Source organism: Pseudochaenichthys georgianus, chromosome 5 (assembly GCF_902827115.2).
Source record: "Pseudochaenichthys georgianus chromosome 5, fPseGeo1.2, whole genome shotgun sequence".
In the NCBI taxonomy this organism is placed as follows: domain Eukaryota; kingdom Metazoa; phylum Chordata; class Actinopteri; order Perciformes; family Channichthyidae; genus Pseudochaenichthys; species Pseudochaenichthys georgianus.
In genome coordinates, this window is record NC_047507.1 from 16,508,655 (window position 1) to 16,525,049 (window position 16,395).

Consider the following 16,395-nt stretch of genomic DNA (forward strand, 5'->3'; position numbering starts at 1 on the left):
ACAATGTCAACCTGCACATTAAACCCATCGTTACAGACTAACATATTAGGGATTTTTGTTTTCTACAGATATTTGGGGGTCTGTGGAAAACTGCACTTTAAAACCTAACTGACATTCGTTTTCAGTTGTGCCTTTTGTGTTCAGTGACATGTTAATTGGTCAACAAACAAAATTCTATATTTCTTTATATTTCAACAAGCATGTTGTCATGTTTAAGCACTATAACGAAACATCAGCATGCCAGAACTTTGTACACTTAAATATTTATCTATAATATCTTTATATTCCCTTTTTTCAAGTAGTTCTGTTTTTGCTTATTATCGCTCATTTACCGCACTGTGCAGCCCTTATCTGGTCCAAGCAGCAGATCTGTCACAAACATAATACAGGTCTTTTTTTTTTCCATCTGCAGTTGGATTTGGATTGTTTGATAATTAGACTGTGTTGAATTGTTGTTATTTATTTATGTATTTTTTGTCTGCCTCCCAACCCCCACAGGCTTCTACGCCGTACAGCCTGGAGTCGGAGTCTTTGGGGATGGAGTGTATGATCTCTGGAAGTGCCTCTCCAACACTGGCAATCAACACTGTGACTAACAAGGTACTACAGCCAGCCATCCAGCCTCCAGCTCCAACACACACCTGGCTACACGGCTGCACCCTGACCCCACCCACTTCTCCAACCACCTACAGCACTATTCCCCACAGAGAGAGGAGCACTCTAGTGGAGGGGAGATACACACACACACAAGCACAAGCTCATATGCCTAAAGCTTCTCTGCAAAGCATCCCATACCAAAATACACAACTATCTGCACTGCAGCACCTTTTTCCTCTACAACAACAACAACAGGCAGCAGGCTCTTGTTATCTTCAACACGGAAATATGACGCTCACACTGATACTTAGCTCTTTGCAACCTGATAGACCTCACGCAGTCCCGTGAACACTTGCAATAGGATACACCGCACGCTGCATGGGGTTCCTGCGCTCTCACCTGTAGTGGAGGTTAACGCCCAGAGTCGTGTTTCTCATTCTGTGACCACGTTGCGCTGTTACACCACAGGTGACCGTCCCTGCTGCTGGCTCCTTCTGCTCTCTTTTTTTTTGTATTCATATATTTAAAAGCTTGGAACCACTTGCACATCACAGAGCAAAGCCACGGGGACTGTTAGCTGTGAGTGTGCCGCTCACTCTGACATTTAAATAGGCTTTTTAACCTTAAGCTCCCATCCTCTGGGCCCAGTGGGGGCGGCTCTCAGGTGTACTTTTAAAAAGCCTACAAGAGTCGCTTATTCATTTGCTGCCAGCATTAAGAAAAACGATTTAATGTGAACAGGAGTGTTCACCGGGAAGAGGAGTTAGTGTGTGTCTGTTTGACAGGGGCTCCAAAGTCTGAGCATATGTCGGTGTGTGTTATAACTTGCGTGTACATGTATGTAGTGTTACCGGGGGTTTCAGCTTGTTTTGACGAGCGTGTCAGTGACGATTAGCTCGAGGCTGTTTCTACAGAGAACATGCCGTTGTTCATGTTTCTGTCGCAGAAAGATTCATGGGCCTTTTCCTCTGTGATTGCTACAAACAATCACTTGCTACAAGCACCAGTCTCTCCACCACCAGCATGAGTGCATAATGAGGCCCTAACATGCAGAGCTGACAGATTCAAGTTTGGACTCCTGCCATCAAATAACTCATAAGTGCAACCAGCAGAACACATTTAAATTGCATAGATCATGACTTCCGTGGGATTCCTAGAGATGATAAAAGAAGCCTGGTGTCTATTTGTTCACTTGATAGTGACAAAACTTTAACAATGGTGAAATGAACAGAAGACAAAGTGGAATAGCAACAGATCTGAGGCCTTAACTCCTCGGAGGGAGCTTGTTTCTCACTGTTTTACACTGTAAACACACGACAGGCCACGCCTCTTTCGGTGCAGTGTGCCAAGCCACAGGAATTCCCTTTCTGGTTTTCTCTCCCCTTCTATTCCAGCCTCTCTCCCTCATTCCCGCCTTCTCAGATAGACCAATGGGAGACGCTGGCAGGACGAGTTCTGAACCAGCAGGAATCTCTTTCTTTCTCGTCTGTCGGACATTCCTCACAATTGCCCCCCTCCCTCCCTCTTCTTCGTGTGCCTTTCTCATATAGACTAAGATATTACTCCCCCAACCCCCAAAGGTTGTATTCCGGGGCAGCCCTAAACATTGGCGTGAATATGATGAAACTCTGGCACTGAGGTGTGATGATGGATGTAGAGAGGGGATTGTTGGAAGTGTGTTTGCTGATGAATAGTCTGGCTCCTCCCTCCCCCCTCTCTTTCCCTTCCCTCTGCCTCTCCCTGTCTGTTCAATCCTGCATGCAGGGATGGTGCTGAACACTAGCTGGCATTGTTGGAGACACCTGGGCCAATCTTGCTTTGATTTCATAATCCATGTCTCATGCTCCAGATTAGGCCCCCATGTAAAAGACTCCTCTGGTTTTTTACTTAATTCACTGCTAAGAATAGAACCTGACTCGCTTGCCTGCTAGCTCACAGCGTACACAGTATTTACCGCGGAGCCGCTCCTGCCTGCATGAGCATGCCTGCCTCTGTCTGAGTGTTTTTCTGTGTGTGTGTGTTACCCTACCTTAGTGTACATCTGTAGCTGTACAAATGTGTGTTTGTGCATGCTTCTCCGTATGTGGGTGAGAGGCGACTGGGTGTTCATCTGTGTCTTCACTCGGGGGACTCTGGGGTCTGCGTAAACCACAGAGCAGCGAGGTTTAGAAATCATCACACTTTATGGGTGCGTAGAGTAAAAATAGATTACGGTGAGAGACTTGAAGCTAAAAGCCTATTTTATGACTTCATTACACATAACATTTATATTTCTGTGGCGCGCTGTTTTTGATTAGCATTGTTGAGCTGATTTTGTAGATGTGCTTAAGCCTTCAGTCTTAGCTGCTCATTGAGTTCCCCTTCACACTAATGAACGCTGGAGCCAAGCCTACACTGAGTGGAGAAAGGCTAGAGTTGCCTAATGAGCTTCTCTTACTACCCCCCCATTCTCCTCTCCCTCAGCCCGACCCCTCTTCCTCGTACAGCGTTGTTTGGATTCAGAATGTGCGCTTTGCTTTTAAATGCAGTCGTTACTATCTCATTGTAGCAGCTCAGGAGCTTTATATTAAAAGCTTAACATTATAGGACCCTCTCACCCTGCGTGTGTACGTCCGCGAGTTGTACCAGCATGTTAGCGAGCGGGCCAATCAGTCAGAGGAGAGGAGGCAGTGAGAGCTTCCTTCCCTCCTTGTGTGCCTCAGCAGAAAGACAAGAGGCTTCAGTCCACTGCTGCCGCTGAGAGGCAGGGGCCCGGCCAATCTGCTTGCCTGAAGGCTGCTGCCACTGCTGTCTCATTGTGCTGAGCACAGAGCCCACTCTGTTCTACTCACAGTGATGAGCAGGAACCACCACGCTGCCCTCATGTCATGGACGGACACACACACACGCTCGCACACACACCAGTGTTCGAATGCCAGGCCCCTCTTCCACTGCAGCACCACCATCAGTGCATTACCGCCATTCCTTTCTCACAATAAAAAGCTCATCACATGGACTACTCTCTGCGGGTATCATTATATTCATTATCTGGATCGTTCTTCTTACTATTGTTATAATTGTCTGACGGCGCACTTTATTTGGGAAGGGTGGGAGGGCCAAACCTTGTTAGACGATCATTAAGATTGTCGTCCTGAAGTGCTTCGGCTAGTTTCCCTCATTGAAAGGTCAGTGTTGTCCCAAATGGAATTGCGCTTGGTGAGCAGATGTGGTCGACTTCGCCAGTAGTGTGACCTTTAGTGATAGGAATGTCTCGGTTGTCTCCAGACCCATTCACACGTTCAGCATGAAGCCCTTAGTGGCTGTGGTGGGTATTCAGCTCTGCAGCACCCTGCGTCTCCCACACACACTCTCTCAATAAAGTGAAGAGCAAGTACACTGCTATTATGACATGTCATTGCATGCAGCACACACACACACGCTCAGGCTTTACATTTCCATAATAAATTACATTGTTTAACTATAGACCAAAATTAACTCAGAGGAATGCTGACATGCTCTACTGTGTGTGTGTGTGTGTGTGTGTGTGTGTGTGTGTGTGTGTGTGTGTGTGTGTGTGTGTGTGTGTGTGTGTGTGTGTGTGTGTGTGTGTGTGTGTGTGTGTGTGTGTGTGTGTGTGTGTGTGTGTGTGTGTGTGTGTGTGTGTGTGTGTGTGTGTGTGTGTGTGTGTGTGTGTGTGTGTGTTGTGTGTGTGTGTGTGTGTGTGTGTGTGTGTGTGTGTGTGTGTGTGTGTGTGTGTGTGTGTGTTGTATTTGTGGGAGGATATCTTTGCTCAAAATCGACGTGTCCTTTCTGTGGTTAACTTAACAATTATTTTGGCCAGAGTTAATATAACAAATGGTCACATCGTTCCTATGTGTGTGTCGGAGATAATAATCTGATGTACATGAATGTGTTTCAGGTGGCGTTGTACAACACAGACCAGGAAGGGAGCGATAGTCCAAGAAGCAGCCTTAACAACAGCCTGTCGGATCAGAGTCTGGCCTCCGTCAATCTCAACAGTGTGGGCAGCGTGCACAGCTATACACCGGTAAGACCGCTCTCACAGCTCATCAGTCTACATTTTGCACTCGTTCTGTTACCTTGCTGTTCCTTAAAGGTCATTTTCCCTGTCGATGTCGCAGCTCCTAAATGTCTCTTAGTTGGATAGTAGGAAGAAGATATTTCTATAAATCTGCTAAAGTTTGGCACAAAGCTACATTGATGCCAGATGATAAATCCTCATGCTATCCGCATTTTTTAAGCCTGGAAAGGAGCAACAGTCACTAAATGAATAAAAGACGAAACACCGCCAGACATGGAATGTGTACTGTTTCCCTTATTTCCTCTGATCCGAAATCCTCCAGAGGTTTTTCTTCAGAGGAGGCAGCCGTAGCCAGCAATAGACCGAGGTTCAAGGTGGACATGCGCTGGAGTACAACATCAGGAAGGGGGTTAAGGGAAACAGAGAAAATGTGCACGCTCCTGGAAGCCAGACAAAGAAAAGCGCTTCCTCTGATGTCCTCCCACCAGAGATGCCCCCTCTTTGGTGTGGTCCTCCTGCATCCTAGAGTGCTCCCTGCTCCAGGCGCTGGGCATCGATCGGCTCAGCCTGATGGATGTGCTCTCTCTCTCTCTCTCTCTCTCTCTCTCTCTCTCTCTCTCTCTCTCTCTCTCTCTCTCTCTCTCTCTCTCTCTCTCTCTCTCTCTCTCAGCAGCTCACAGTAAACACTCTGGCTTTATTATCACCTCTTCACTCTTACCCGAGCCAGACTGCGAGCCGTGCACTACAGCAGACTGCCCGCATCTCGGGCGAGGAAGATGTTGCGTGATCAAATAGTGGACGTGACCTCTCTTGCAATGCTAGCCCTGCAGTTGTCAGGTCCTACTTTGTAAGAACAGCAATGGTTTTGCATCAATGCCTCTTGCTCCGATAAATCCCGTAGACAAACTTGCTGCTGGGGGGAGCGCTGCTTGCCGCCTCACATCTCGGGGCAGTGCATAACATTGACTGCCCACACAGAGACGTGGATAAAATGCTTGCTTATTTGTACACGGTATTGCTATTGATTTTGTTTTGAATACATTTCGCTTGGCCACCAGAGTATTGGGATTGTGTCCATTTGAGTTGGTCTCTTAATGCTGTGTGAGCCAAGGTGGTTAAGCACTGACCTATATTGTTGTGGTTGGCCTGATTGTTCTTTACATGCTGTGTGAGTGACACCTCCTCAAACAGGAACAACAGTATTCCAGTGCCATCGCCATATTTAGCTCACACATTTAAATAAACCACAAACGTTGCTTTAAGTATTCTAGAGACTTTCTCTTTGCAGCTCCATAACCATATGAGCATTGCGGGTATCTTTTGAAAAGTATGTATATTATTAATGTGTATGTTTGAACATTATAGTGCGCTCCTCTTAGCCTCAGTAGTCCCTGTGGACTGTGTGTAGCAGAACTGAGGCCAGTGTACTTCCACGGAAATCTATCCCAGATTAAACATTAAACATAATCTGCTCTCCTTGTAGCCGTTTGCTTCTGTCAATCTTTTTAAGATTTTTATTTTTTTATTTGCATTTTTAAGATATTATTCACAAAGCATACATAACAAAATAAACACATCTAGGTACATAAATTAACTACATAACAGTTGACAAATCTGAAATGCAATAATAATCATAATGATAATACAAATAAAAGAATGGATACAATATTAATACATTAATTGGTCAAAAAATAACAATTAATTTCGTTATGGATTAATCTACAGATTATTTTAAAGTTGTTTGTTTTACCCTCGATTTACGAATCGAAGGAAAAGGCAAGAATAAACTTGAAATGAAGGCAGCCCATGAGGTCAAATCTTACCTCAAGTCTTCATTATAGTGTTCTATACTTTACCTATGTTCCTCAAAGATATGCATCTGCTTCTGTAAATCTTAAGCTCTCCTCATCTCTCCAGGTGACCACTCACCCAGAGCCCGTGTCCCAGGCCATGAGCCTGCAGCAGCCCCCCCAGTCCCAGTACAACATGCCAGACAGGGACAAGCAGCTCCTGTTCTCCGAATTTGAAGATCTCAGTGCCTCTTTCCGCAGCCTTTACAAGTCTGTTTTTGAGCAGTCCTTCAGCCAACAAGGTGAGTGGCCTCCCAGGACCATCGAGTGGAAATCTAATAAAGAGCCTAAGCTTTATTTATAAAGGAACGGGATGATTCTCTCAACGATTTTCCTAATGTTGGTTTGTTCTTAAGAGCCAGGGCTATAGAGAGTCTTTAGGCACTAATTAGGTTTACAGAGACACGAGCAGGTATTCAACAGGCTGATAGCCTATAGTGCAAATCTACACGGAGCATGTGCATGCTCTTCTGCCAGAGTCATGTGGAAAAGGTCTCATTTCATATTCAAAATAAGAATCTGAGAGTTCATGTCTTAAATATTTCATTACATTAGTAAACAGATGTTACTGCTTTCATTTAACGGTTAATACAGAATTGATACTCTATCCTTCTTGCTTTATGTTTTTCAAATTACTTGAAAGTTGTCTGCGTCTTGTTTTAGATGTCTTCTCATGTAGGCTGTGTTTCATCAGAGGGGAGGAGGAGTTTGCACAGAAATCTGTTGGATATGAGGTTCATGTTTCATAATGATAGGGAATTTGTTATGATATAATATATACTAGCGGATAGCGCACAGCTTTCCAAAAGCTTGTGAATCCCTGCTGAACAAAATGCATTTTTGCTTGTAATCTGATTGACTGATAAACAAAGAGCACTTGACAAGCGGGTTAGGAGCAAAGTATACTGAGCTTTCTGTGCATAACCTACTTTCACAAATCAAATGCATTTCATGCTAATGTTTTCAAAGAGTTCCTCTCCTTTAATCTATCATCTGTGTTTCATTAGTTCAAAGTTGTTACCTTTTTTTATGCGCATAAAAGTGAAATCTCTTAGTCAGTCAAGCTCTAGCAATTAAAAAGCGTAAATAATCGAGCTTGACGATTTCACACTCTGCCGCTGTAGACAGTGAGCTAATTCACTGGCTTTGATAATAGGTAATGAGCTCGCATTATTATTCTGGTGCCGCGTTAATTGCTTTCTGTATTTCCCTGGTTGGACAATGGGCTTTCTCTGCCGATAAGAGATGCACCTTTGTCACCCCTGCAGTGAGTGTTACGTGCCGATTGTGGAGGTTCAGGGCTAGAGTCAGCTCTAAAAGCACTCCAGTGGAATAGGTTTACCGTGCCAAAGCTGTGAAGGACAGGGCCTCTTAAGACCACTCCCTGCCACTCAGATGATTGCAGTTGTGTGTGCAGATGTTCATGCCGCAGTCATGTTTGTGCCGCAGCACCGTGAATTTGTCAAAGGCAATCCCGAGCTGTGTATCTGGAGAGGAGAGCGACGGTGAACCTCAGAGACACTGCTGATGCCGAGTCATTCCCTGATGCAACAAAATGGCAGCTGGTGTGTCTCAAGAGTAGAACTACTTAAACACAGGAGACCCAGATCCCATTATTGTAAGATGTAAAGATGTATTTAAGTCATGTGACAACCGTGACCGTGTGTGTTTGTGCTCAAGTTCGTTATACTAAAACACGTTGGTCTGAAACCATTTTCAGTGACATTTGTGTCGGAATCAATCGTCTCAATTCACCGGTGAAGGCTTTTACTATTTTTATTGTCAGTTTATTTATCAAGATTTATCGGTGATTTCTGCAAATATATTCCATTTACAATGATAAGTGATGGCATTTTTAACTGATAAGTTGACTTGAATGTTCAGGTTAATTATTCATTTGTTCCAGCTTCCTCAGTGTGACAATTTGTTTGTTTTATTTAATTGTAAAATTGATTGCCTTTTTTTTATCCTTTTCTAAGTTTTTGATTTATTGGAAATATTAATATTCCATATTAATGAATAGTGAAACATTGAAACAGGGATTCCAGGGTTACCTCTCAGGATAAACAAGGGTACAATTACAGTAAGGGAAGTAGATATTACTGTTTTAAATTTGCATTTTCATTCAAACTGAGTTTTGACTTGCCATGTGTACACATCTTCTTTTTAAAATGTCCTCAACAAAATTGTACAATACCCTGATTATACTGATAACCATGATAATGTTGGTCAATATGAGTGTGAGGAACCACTTTGTTACCGTTTCATCACTATTTAAGGGCAGACAGATCCATTATCAGGATTGTTGCGAGTGTACATAATTGTCTGTCATGGACTTCTTGCAGCAGCACACTAAGCAGCCCTTTGTGCTTTGTCTCCAGGTCTGATGGGCATACAGTCAGATTCCTCCCAGCAGACCCACACCTCCTGCTCCTATCAGCACTCCCCCGGCGGCAACATTAGCACTCAGAACAGCCTCTCAAACAACCAACCCAACAACAGCCACTCCGCCAACAGTGGCCAGGTGCCCCTGTCCCACCCTGCCCAGGCCCACCCTGGCCACGGCTCGCCCCACGCACAGCACCTCCCGCAGCACGGCGGCCCCCACACCCAACACAGCCAACACGCCCAGCACAGCCAACACAGTCAGCTCCCCCAGCACCCCCAGCACGCTGCGCACTCCCAGCACGGGCAGCACCCATCGCAGCACACGTCCCACGGCCAGCACCCACAGCAACACACGCCACACCCCTCCCAACACACGCAGCACAGCCAGCACCCACCGCAGCACGGGCAGCAGCACCCGAGCCTCTCCCTCCAGCCCCATCCTACCCAGCAACAGATGGCCTGCAACCCAGGTAAGACCCTCTGTGCATCTGCGTCTACTCGCTCCTCATCATGTTCATCTCACACGTCAACACGTTTAGAGCTCGTTTTGTATACATTTTTTGTAATAAAGCATTTAGACATTGTTGTAGGTGGTAGACAGCAAATCATCATCTGATTTATTATCTGTGCTGCTGTGAGAACAAAGCAATGCTGCATCCAGCGACTCCAGCAGCTCTTTCAGAGTCGACTGGCGCCTCCTAGTGGCCGCAGCACACAGCTCATCTGTTTTAAAGCCTGGTAAAATGTTTTATTTGGTGCTACCTTCTCATTCATTTGGTGCTACGTCTGGCTGCACAGCTGTAAAAATGTGACTTCAATGAAAATGCATCATCTGGCATTATTAGCTAACCCACAGTCAATAACAATTACAGCAGCAATTACTGTGCAGTTGTCCATAAAAGATGTAATGAGGACGACATCTGTATTTGTCCCTGGAGTAAACTTGGTGCTGGAACCAAAATGACTTGTTTCCACCAAGTCTCGTATCTTGAAATGTTACAGATAGTTTGCTGTGTGTGTTGCAGGTTTACTGTCTGACTGGTACCCAAATCTGGATGCACTGAAAGAAAGCTGTCGTATTGCTAGCAGCTATAACTGGGCTGATGTCGACCTTTCACCTTTCCAAGGTGCGGTTTGGACACAACAAATAAACCTTACTGCATTTACAAATACTAAACACACAATGAACATGTAATGTATTTGATTGAATTGTAGGAGATTAAGATTTTTCTAGATTAAAGAAGGAAGAAAACATTAAAAACCGGGAGCTGATAGTACAGTTCTGCCCTGGCTTTGATTGAGTGCTCAAGTGTTGACACTGTGGAGTTGATTACGAGTTTAATTAAACTGAGCTCTTCAATTAAATAACACTGCCTTCAAGTTTAATTACCAAAACACCGAGCTCAGCAGGTCAGTTTATCCAATTACAGTCTTGGATTGCAAGGTAGGATGTTTTTTTAAATATCACCCACTGAAGGTTACTGACATAATGAATATATATTGCAACCAACGTTTTTGCTTTGTGTTCGTTAATTAGTTTCTCATTTACTATATTTATATTCGAGAGACAGTTGGCTGGTGCAGTTTCACACATTTCATTGTCACTAATGCATTTTAGAGCAGATACTGTCCCTAGATCTGGTATTAACTTTGATTGTTCTCTCTATAATTGTGTGTTTTATGCTCTGAAGGGTTGAGAGACAGTATGAGACAAGCGGAGTTGAACAATTGGTCCCTGGAGCCCACCCAGATCGCCGACCTCTGCTCGTCCATCAACCAGTTCTTTGCCCGCACCGGTGTAATCCAGCCACAGGGGGCAGTGCAGCCTCCTGTCTGTCACGGCTCCATGCACCCCAACAAACCCAGCCAGCACCTCAACACAGGTCAAACACACACTCCAGCACACACTCCAATACACACTCCAACACACACTCCTTCACCCTACCAACTTGTTAAGTAATGTGCTCTGTAGTTGTTGGCTGTGGTTTTTGTTTTGATATGAGGAAGTTTTCTTATGTGATTTATTATAATCTTGTTGAGAAAGCACCTTTTATCTGGTTTTGTTTTCTGGTAATAATATATGCTGTAATTGTTCATTACTATGAGGTATTTTTCTTTATCTGTAAGGGTATTTTCATACTAAACTCTAGTCTGAAAAAGCCAGTATAAGTTAACCAAGAGCCTTAAGAATGTATCTAACCTACATTTCCTTATATCAGAAAGTGCAAACAGTCTGGAGACGTTGTGCAAACAGTGAGCTCTGCTCGCTCTTCATGCCAGCGATCTGCAACCTTTTTGGTCCCTTGAAACCAAATGGGGTCTGCTTGCGTCGCCTCATCAACGGCTGCATATGTCTATAGTTCACCCCAACAATGATTACACCGAGAGCAACACAGTTCTTTAGCTGCTGTATTAGACTTTCTTTTGGTACACGTTACTTGCAAATTCTAAACATTAGTTACAAAGTTCACTTACTATTTTGGAAGTGGTGTTATTATAATATCAACTGATTTCAAGTGTCAAACAATAACAAATATTTGTATAGACCATGATGTTTTTTGTGTGGGTAGTAGCTATAATCTGAGCTAATGCAGAGTTCCTTCTGTAAAATGACGCTGCAGGGCCTCACCCTGAAACTAGTTTGTTATTTTGCTTGACATCAAATTTCGAATTCTATCTTCAGGAAATATCTACATGGACACCAGACAGAGCATGTCCATGATGGGTCCTCCAGGATATCCCCACATGACCCCTATGAGCGGCACAGGACCCACAATGACAGGTGACATGACGCCACAGAGAAAAACATTTAGCTATTAGCCTTTGATTTAATGTTTTATTGATAAACTGGGCCGATCTGACTCTCCCCTCCCCCCTCTCTCTGCAGGACACCATGCACAGATGAACCAGCAGCACATGATACCTACCAGAAACTTCCAGATGCATCGCATGCCAGCTGATGACATCCAGGACGACTTTGATTGGGACTCCATCGTTTAGCCCCCTAAAATCTCCTTTCTGCAAAACAAAAGGGAGCGAGGAGAGGAGTTGGAGGCCAGAGGAAGCCAGGCTGAGCTGAGAGGCCGCAGGAGGAGGAGGCCGCTGTGGGTGGGAGGCAGAAGAACGTTTGACAAGCTTAAGAGACAGACAGACTTCACAGCCCTGACATTTCTACGAAAAGCAAAACATACCTAGAAAAAGTTACTTTGAAGACAATCATATTCAGTTGGACATGTTAAAGTGATTGCTTATGTACTTGTCTATAGACGAGTAGAACACATTGACGTCCAAACCACTCGCTCCTCAGCTCCTCAGCCGGCCCTCTCCCCGTCCCTCGCCAGCAGCCTTCCAAAGTCCGAACCCCTCTCCCCCCCGACCCCCTGCTCCGTAACTGTTATGTGATTTGAGCGACGTGTTCAGCTTGTAATTCTTCTCGTGTTGACATTGGCCTCCGCTGCCTCTTGGATGAGTTTATCTCTCTTTTATTTTTTAAAAACAATTTAGTTTTGTTTCTTTTGTTTTTAAGAAACACAGGCCGTCTCTGTGAGTAATGTGATGGTCACTTTTGGGAGAAAGTGGGCCCCACTGTGGCTGAGCTGGTGGAAAAGTGAGGTTTACAATAACTTTGAACAGGGTGTTAAATGTTTAAGCAGGCTTGATATTATACAAACTGAGAGAGGAGGTGAGAGGGAGATCACAGAAAGTATGGTGATCTGTTTTCAAAGCCAACCATCGTGATCAGGCTCACTGCAACAGACCAGTGATGGGAGTACAACAGCTTTTTCTTTTTTGAACTTTTTCTCTGTCTCAAGCACTTCAAGGCGCGTGAGAATGATGAGTGAGAAGGTGAAGCAGGGAAGTCAAATGTCTTTTTTAATTCACTCCACCCAAAGTAACATGTCGGGTCTCTGTGTGCATCGTGTCGGGAAATAATTGCTTTACCTATCAGAAAAGAAATTCACGTTTTATGGTAAAGTTGACTTTAAGGTGACTATTCTATTGATCATTACACAAGCCACCATCGTTCAGAGACAATTAAAGTAGATTTGGACGTATTGGTAATGCTAACATCATCCGCTTATCACAAATACTTCGATATTAGCATTTATGTCTGCTAATAAGTACAAGCTGGTTTTGAAACAGTTTGCACCGCTCAGCATGTATCATGGCGACAGTTTCACAGACACTTTAATGTTAAAAAACTAACAATGGCCAATATATCATTATGTTATTATGTATCATAGTAAACATATAGTCATTTGGGGAGTAATATGACAAGATTGTTTGGTAGATACACTTCTCAGGATGAAACGGCTAAACTGGCTCTGACTGAAGCTAACAAAGCTAACACATTATATCTCCAAAAATTTAACGGTTTGACGTTTACGGGGGGGGGTGTGCTGGAATATATTTCAGATGGTTACTATGATGACTCCCTGGAGATATAATGTGGTCATTTCTTAACTTTAAAGTTTCTGGTTGGCTGATTCTGCGTTAGCGCTAGACAGAGCCATGCTAGCTGCTTCTCTGTGTCCTGTTCCTCCAGACGTGAGATTGGTTTAGAGCTAATCTTCTAACTATCCAAGAAAGCGTATAAACATAATTTCTATAATGCCAAACTATTAGTTTAAACAATTGTGTAAAATTGTATATACGAACCATGTTATAATTGTTTTAACTAGTGAGAGAAACAAGGAAAAGTAATGAGCCTGAATGCAATTTTTAGAGTTCTGGTTTCCAGCCTTGCCGATTTGAAACATTGCTCGTGGACAAATAAAATGTGTTTGTATAAAGGCTAATGAAGGGTGGTGAAGCTTCTTAAACGTGCCATTATTGGATTGATTAATGATCAATAGGATATGCATCAAATGGTGTTTCCATTTGTAAAAGGTAAAACAAAAAAAACATTATTTACCGAACTCTCCTTTTTTATCCAAATCCACCTATCGCACATCAAAGCGATATATCGATGCTACACGTGTTCATTGTCACTCCTGACATTCAAATGACAGAGATACGAATCTTTCAACTGCCCTGTGTTTTGTTGTGATGGTTCGATAGCGTCAGAATTTGCTATTATACAATCATAACATAATGAGAAATGTGACTCATACAATGTGTGTGCGTGTGTGTGTGTGCGTGTGTGTTGGTTGAACATATGGTGTGTGTGGGTGTTTTGGTTTTATTGTCATTTTAGGGCTATGATTGATTGCTGCAATCATCTCTATGCCATCTACGAGCACAAAAGCAGATGCACACAGTGATTAAAGAAGAGATTTCAGACATGCTTTTTTTGTGGGAAGGGTTTCCAAAGCACAGAACGGGGAGATCCGCGGTTCTGGAAACCTGTCCTCTGCGTCCTGAAACGAGTGGCTCCTCAATCAGACAGGTGCTGAACCTTAGATACACTATGTTAAAAAGAGCCCTTTGCACACTTACACTTTCTGTTGATCCGTTTCTAAGATGCAAAGCACTTCTGGATCTCAAAGCTATCTGACCCTACAGTTGACAATAAACATGATTCTTCCTCCTCTATTCTATACTGGTAAACATGTACAAGATGGTGCTTTGCATCTACTACACCTTATTGAAAGGATTAGTTTCACATTCTGAGATGTTTTTTGAAGCTACAGCCAGCAGACTATCAGCATTAGAACTGGAAACGTTGGGAAATAAGCTAGTGTGACTCTATAGGTAGCGAAATATGCCTGCAACCTCATCAAAACGATTTACTTAACACGTATTATATTATGTGTTTATCTGTTTGAAAAAGACAAAACAAAAACGTTTTACAGTATGTGTTGGACTATTTAATGTCCACTTGCAGTAACTTCCTGGAGTTGTAAAATGTTAATTACTGAATTTTCGAGGTGCTGGTGAGTAGATTCCTGTCTGACAGAGACAGGCTGGCTGTTCCCTCTGTTTCCAGATTTTAAGCTAAGCTAACTGTCTACTGTTTGTAGCTTCATATTCTAAATACAGTCACCAGTGCGGTTTTCCCATATTTACCAAAATGTCTAACTATTCCTATAAAGATAATTTCCCAGCTAGGGACTCCAGCAACAACGTTTAGGTTTTTATTTCATATTTTGAATGACAATCATGGATTCTTTTTCTATGATATTACACAATGTCTTTGTTATTGTGAGAAAAGGCATGTTCAAATCTCACACGGTTGTTTTATTGGATATTATAGAACCAGATGTTTTTACATTTGAACACAGAAGGTTATTTGAAACTAGAACCAGCCCAGTTTTATATTGTCGGTCTTCTGTTAAACTGTCCACAGCTGCACTGTGCGGATGAAGTCAAGTTCTCTTCTTTCAACTGATGATACTGCCATTCATTTTTATATTTTCCTGCCAATCATACAGTGACTGTCCACTCCTGCTACTTTCTGCTCTGTTTTGTCTGTCTTTGTATATCAAATGTCCGCCTGTGGATCTCAACTATGAGTTTTGTTCAACTGCCAGAATTTCCTCATTAGTGCTCAGACAAAATACTTCAGTCCGTTAAATGACCCAAATCATAGCTCCTTTAGTCGAGTGGGGGCCAATCGACTGCCACTGAAGACAGCCGTGAAAAAACATCAATTCGTGTTTTCATTAGGACTCTTTGTACGGACAGTAGAGAGCGTCCTGTGAGTCCTTGGTTGGTGTGAAGTGTGTTTCAGTTCCTCCAGGTGAAGATCGTGAAAACGCACAGAAGCTACTGTTTGACCACAGCAGCACATTGGGAAAACAAAAATATTTTAGTGAACGGATGTGGCTAAAAGGGAAAAAGGTGAAGACAATGACTGGATCACAATCACAATGTTATGTCTATATGTGTGTGCGTGTGTGTGCTTGTGTGAGATTTAGTTGTTTTTCAAAAGACAATTTAAGTTTTTAAAAACCGCTGGACATGTACCTGCCAGAGAGATTACAATTATTGGGAAAAAAGATAAAAAAGCCTCATCACGATATGGGAGAGAACTGCCAACAAGTACTGCTGATTGGGGCCTATTTTATTCAGTGCTGGTGTGTTGTTGTGCTTGTACATATATGTCTTTTCAATCATCCCTTTTTTCGTCTCGGGGGTGGGGTATCAAGGCTGGGGGTGGGTCTTATTCATGAAAGACAGGAGCGAAAAGAATAGAGTATTTTGTTATTGTCCAATCAGAGGGTGACAGTATGTATATAGCTATATTGTATATATGTGATGAAAATGCGTTGGCTTTTTGTGTGACACTACCTTTTACCTGTACTATGGTTCTACATTCAGTGTTTCAGTGTTGATAATATATATTTGGTTTGTGTTTTATTTTTCTGTTTTGTTTGATTTTGTCTCTGTCATTTCTTGTATTTTTTTCTCCTATTTTTGTTTATTGCACGGTTTATTACTTTTGTTGTCCAATGAGATGACACAGCTACTCTCTGTATTTGTTAAGTGCTGTAAAATAACTCAAGTGTTATTAGAATTGTCGATACCATCGTCCACCCCACCCCCTTCCCCAATATGCATGAATGGCACTTAAAGAAATAAAATATGGTAACTTCA

At 43.0% G+C, this 16,395-nt stretch overlaps 1 protein-coding gene across 2 annotated transcripts in view; it reads left to right on the forward strand.

The window, feature by feature from the left end:
• The window catches only part of foxj3 (forkhead box J3), a 68,873-nt gene extending 52,478 nt beyond the window's left edge, over nucleotides 1-16,395 (forward strand). The window contains exons 5-12 of one of the 2 annotated variants that reach the window (XM_034082778.2): nucleotides 499-600; nucleotides 4,496-4,624; nucleotides 6,536-6,710; nucleotides 8,850-9,326; nucleotides 9,882-9,983; nucleotides 10,548-10,739; nucleotides 11,540-11,638; nucleotides 11,744-16,395. In XM_034082778.2, the coding sequence (XP_033938669.1) occupies nucleotides 499-600; nucleotides 4,496-4,624; nucleotides 6,536-6,710; nucleotides 8,850-9,326; nucleotides 9,882-9,983; nucleotides 10,548-10,739; nucleotides 11,540-11,638; nucleotides 11,744-11,856 (1,389 nt within the window). In that variant the 3' untranslated portion in view covers nucleotides 11,857-16,395. The remainder of the gene's footprint in view (nucleotides 1-498; nucleotides 601-4,495; nucleotides 4,625-6,535; nucleotides 6,711-8,849; nucleotides 9,327-9,881; nucleotides 9,984-10,547; nucleotides 10,740-11,539; nucleotides 11,639-11,743) is intronic. The other variant, XM_034082779.2, reaches the window with a different exon arrangement.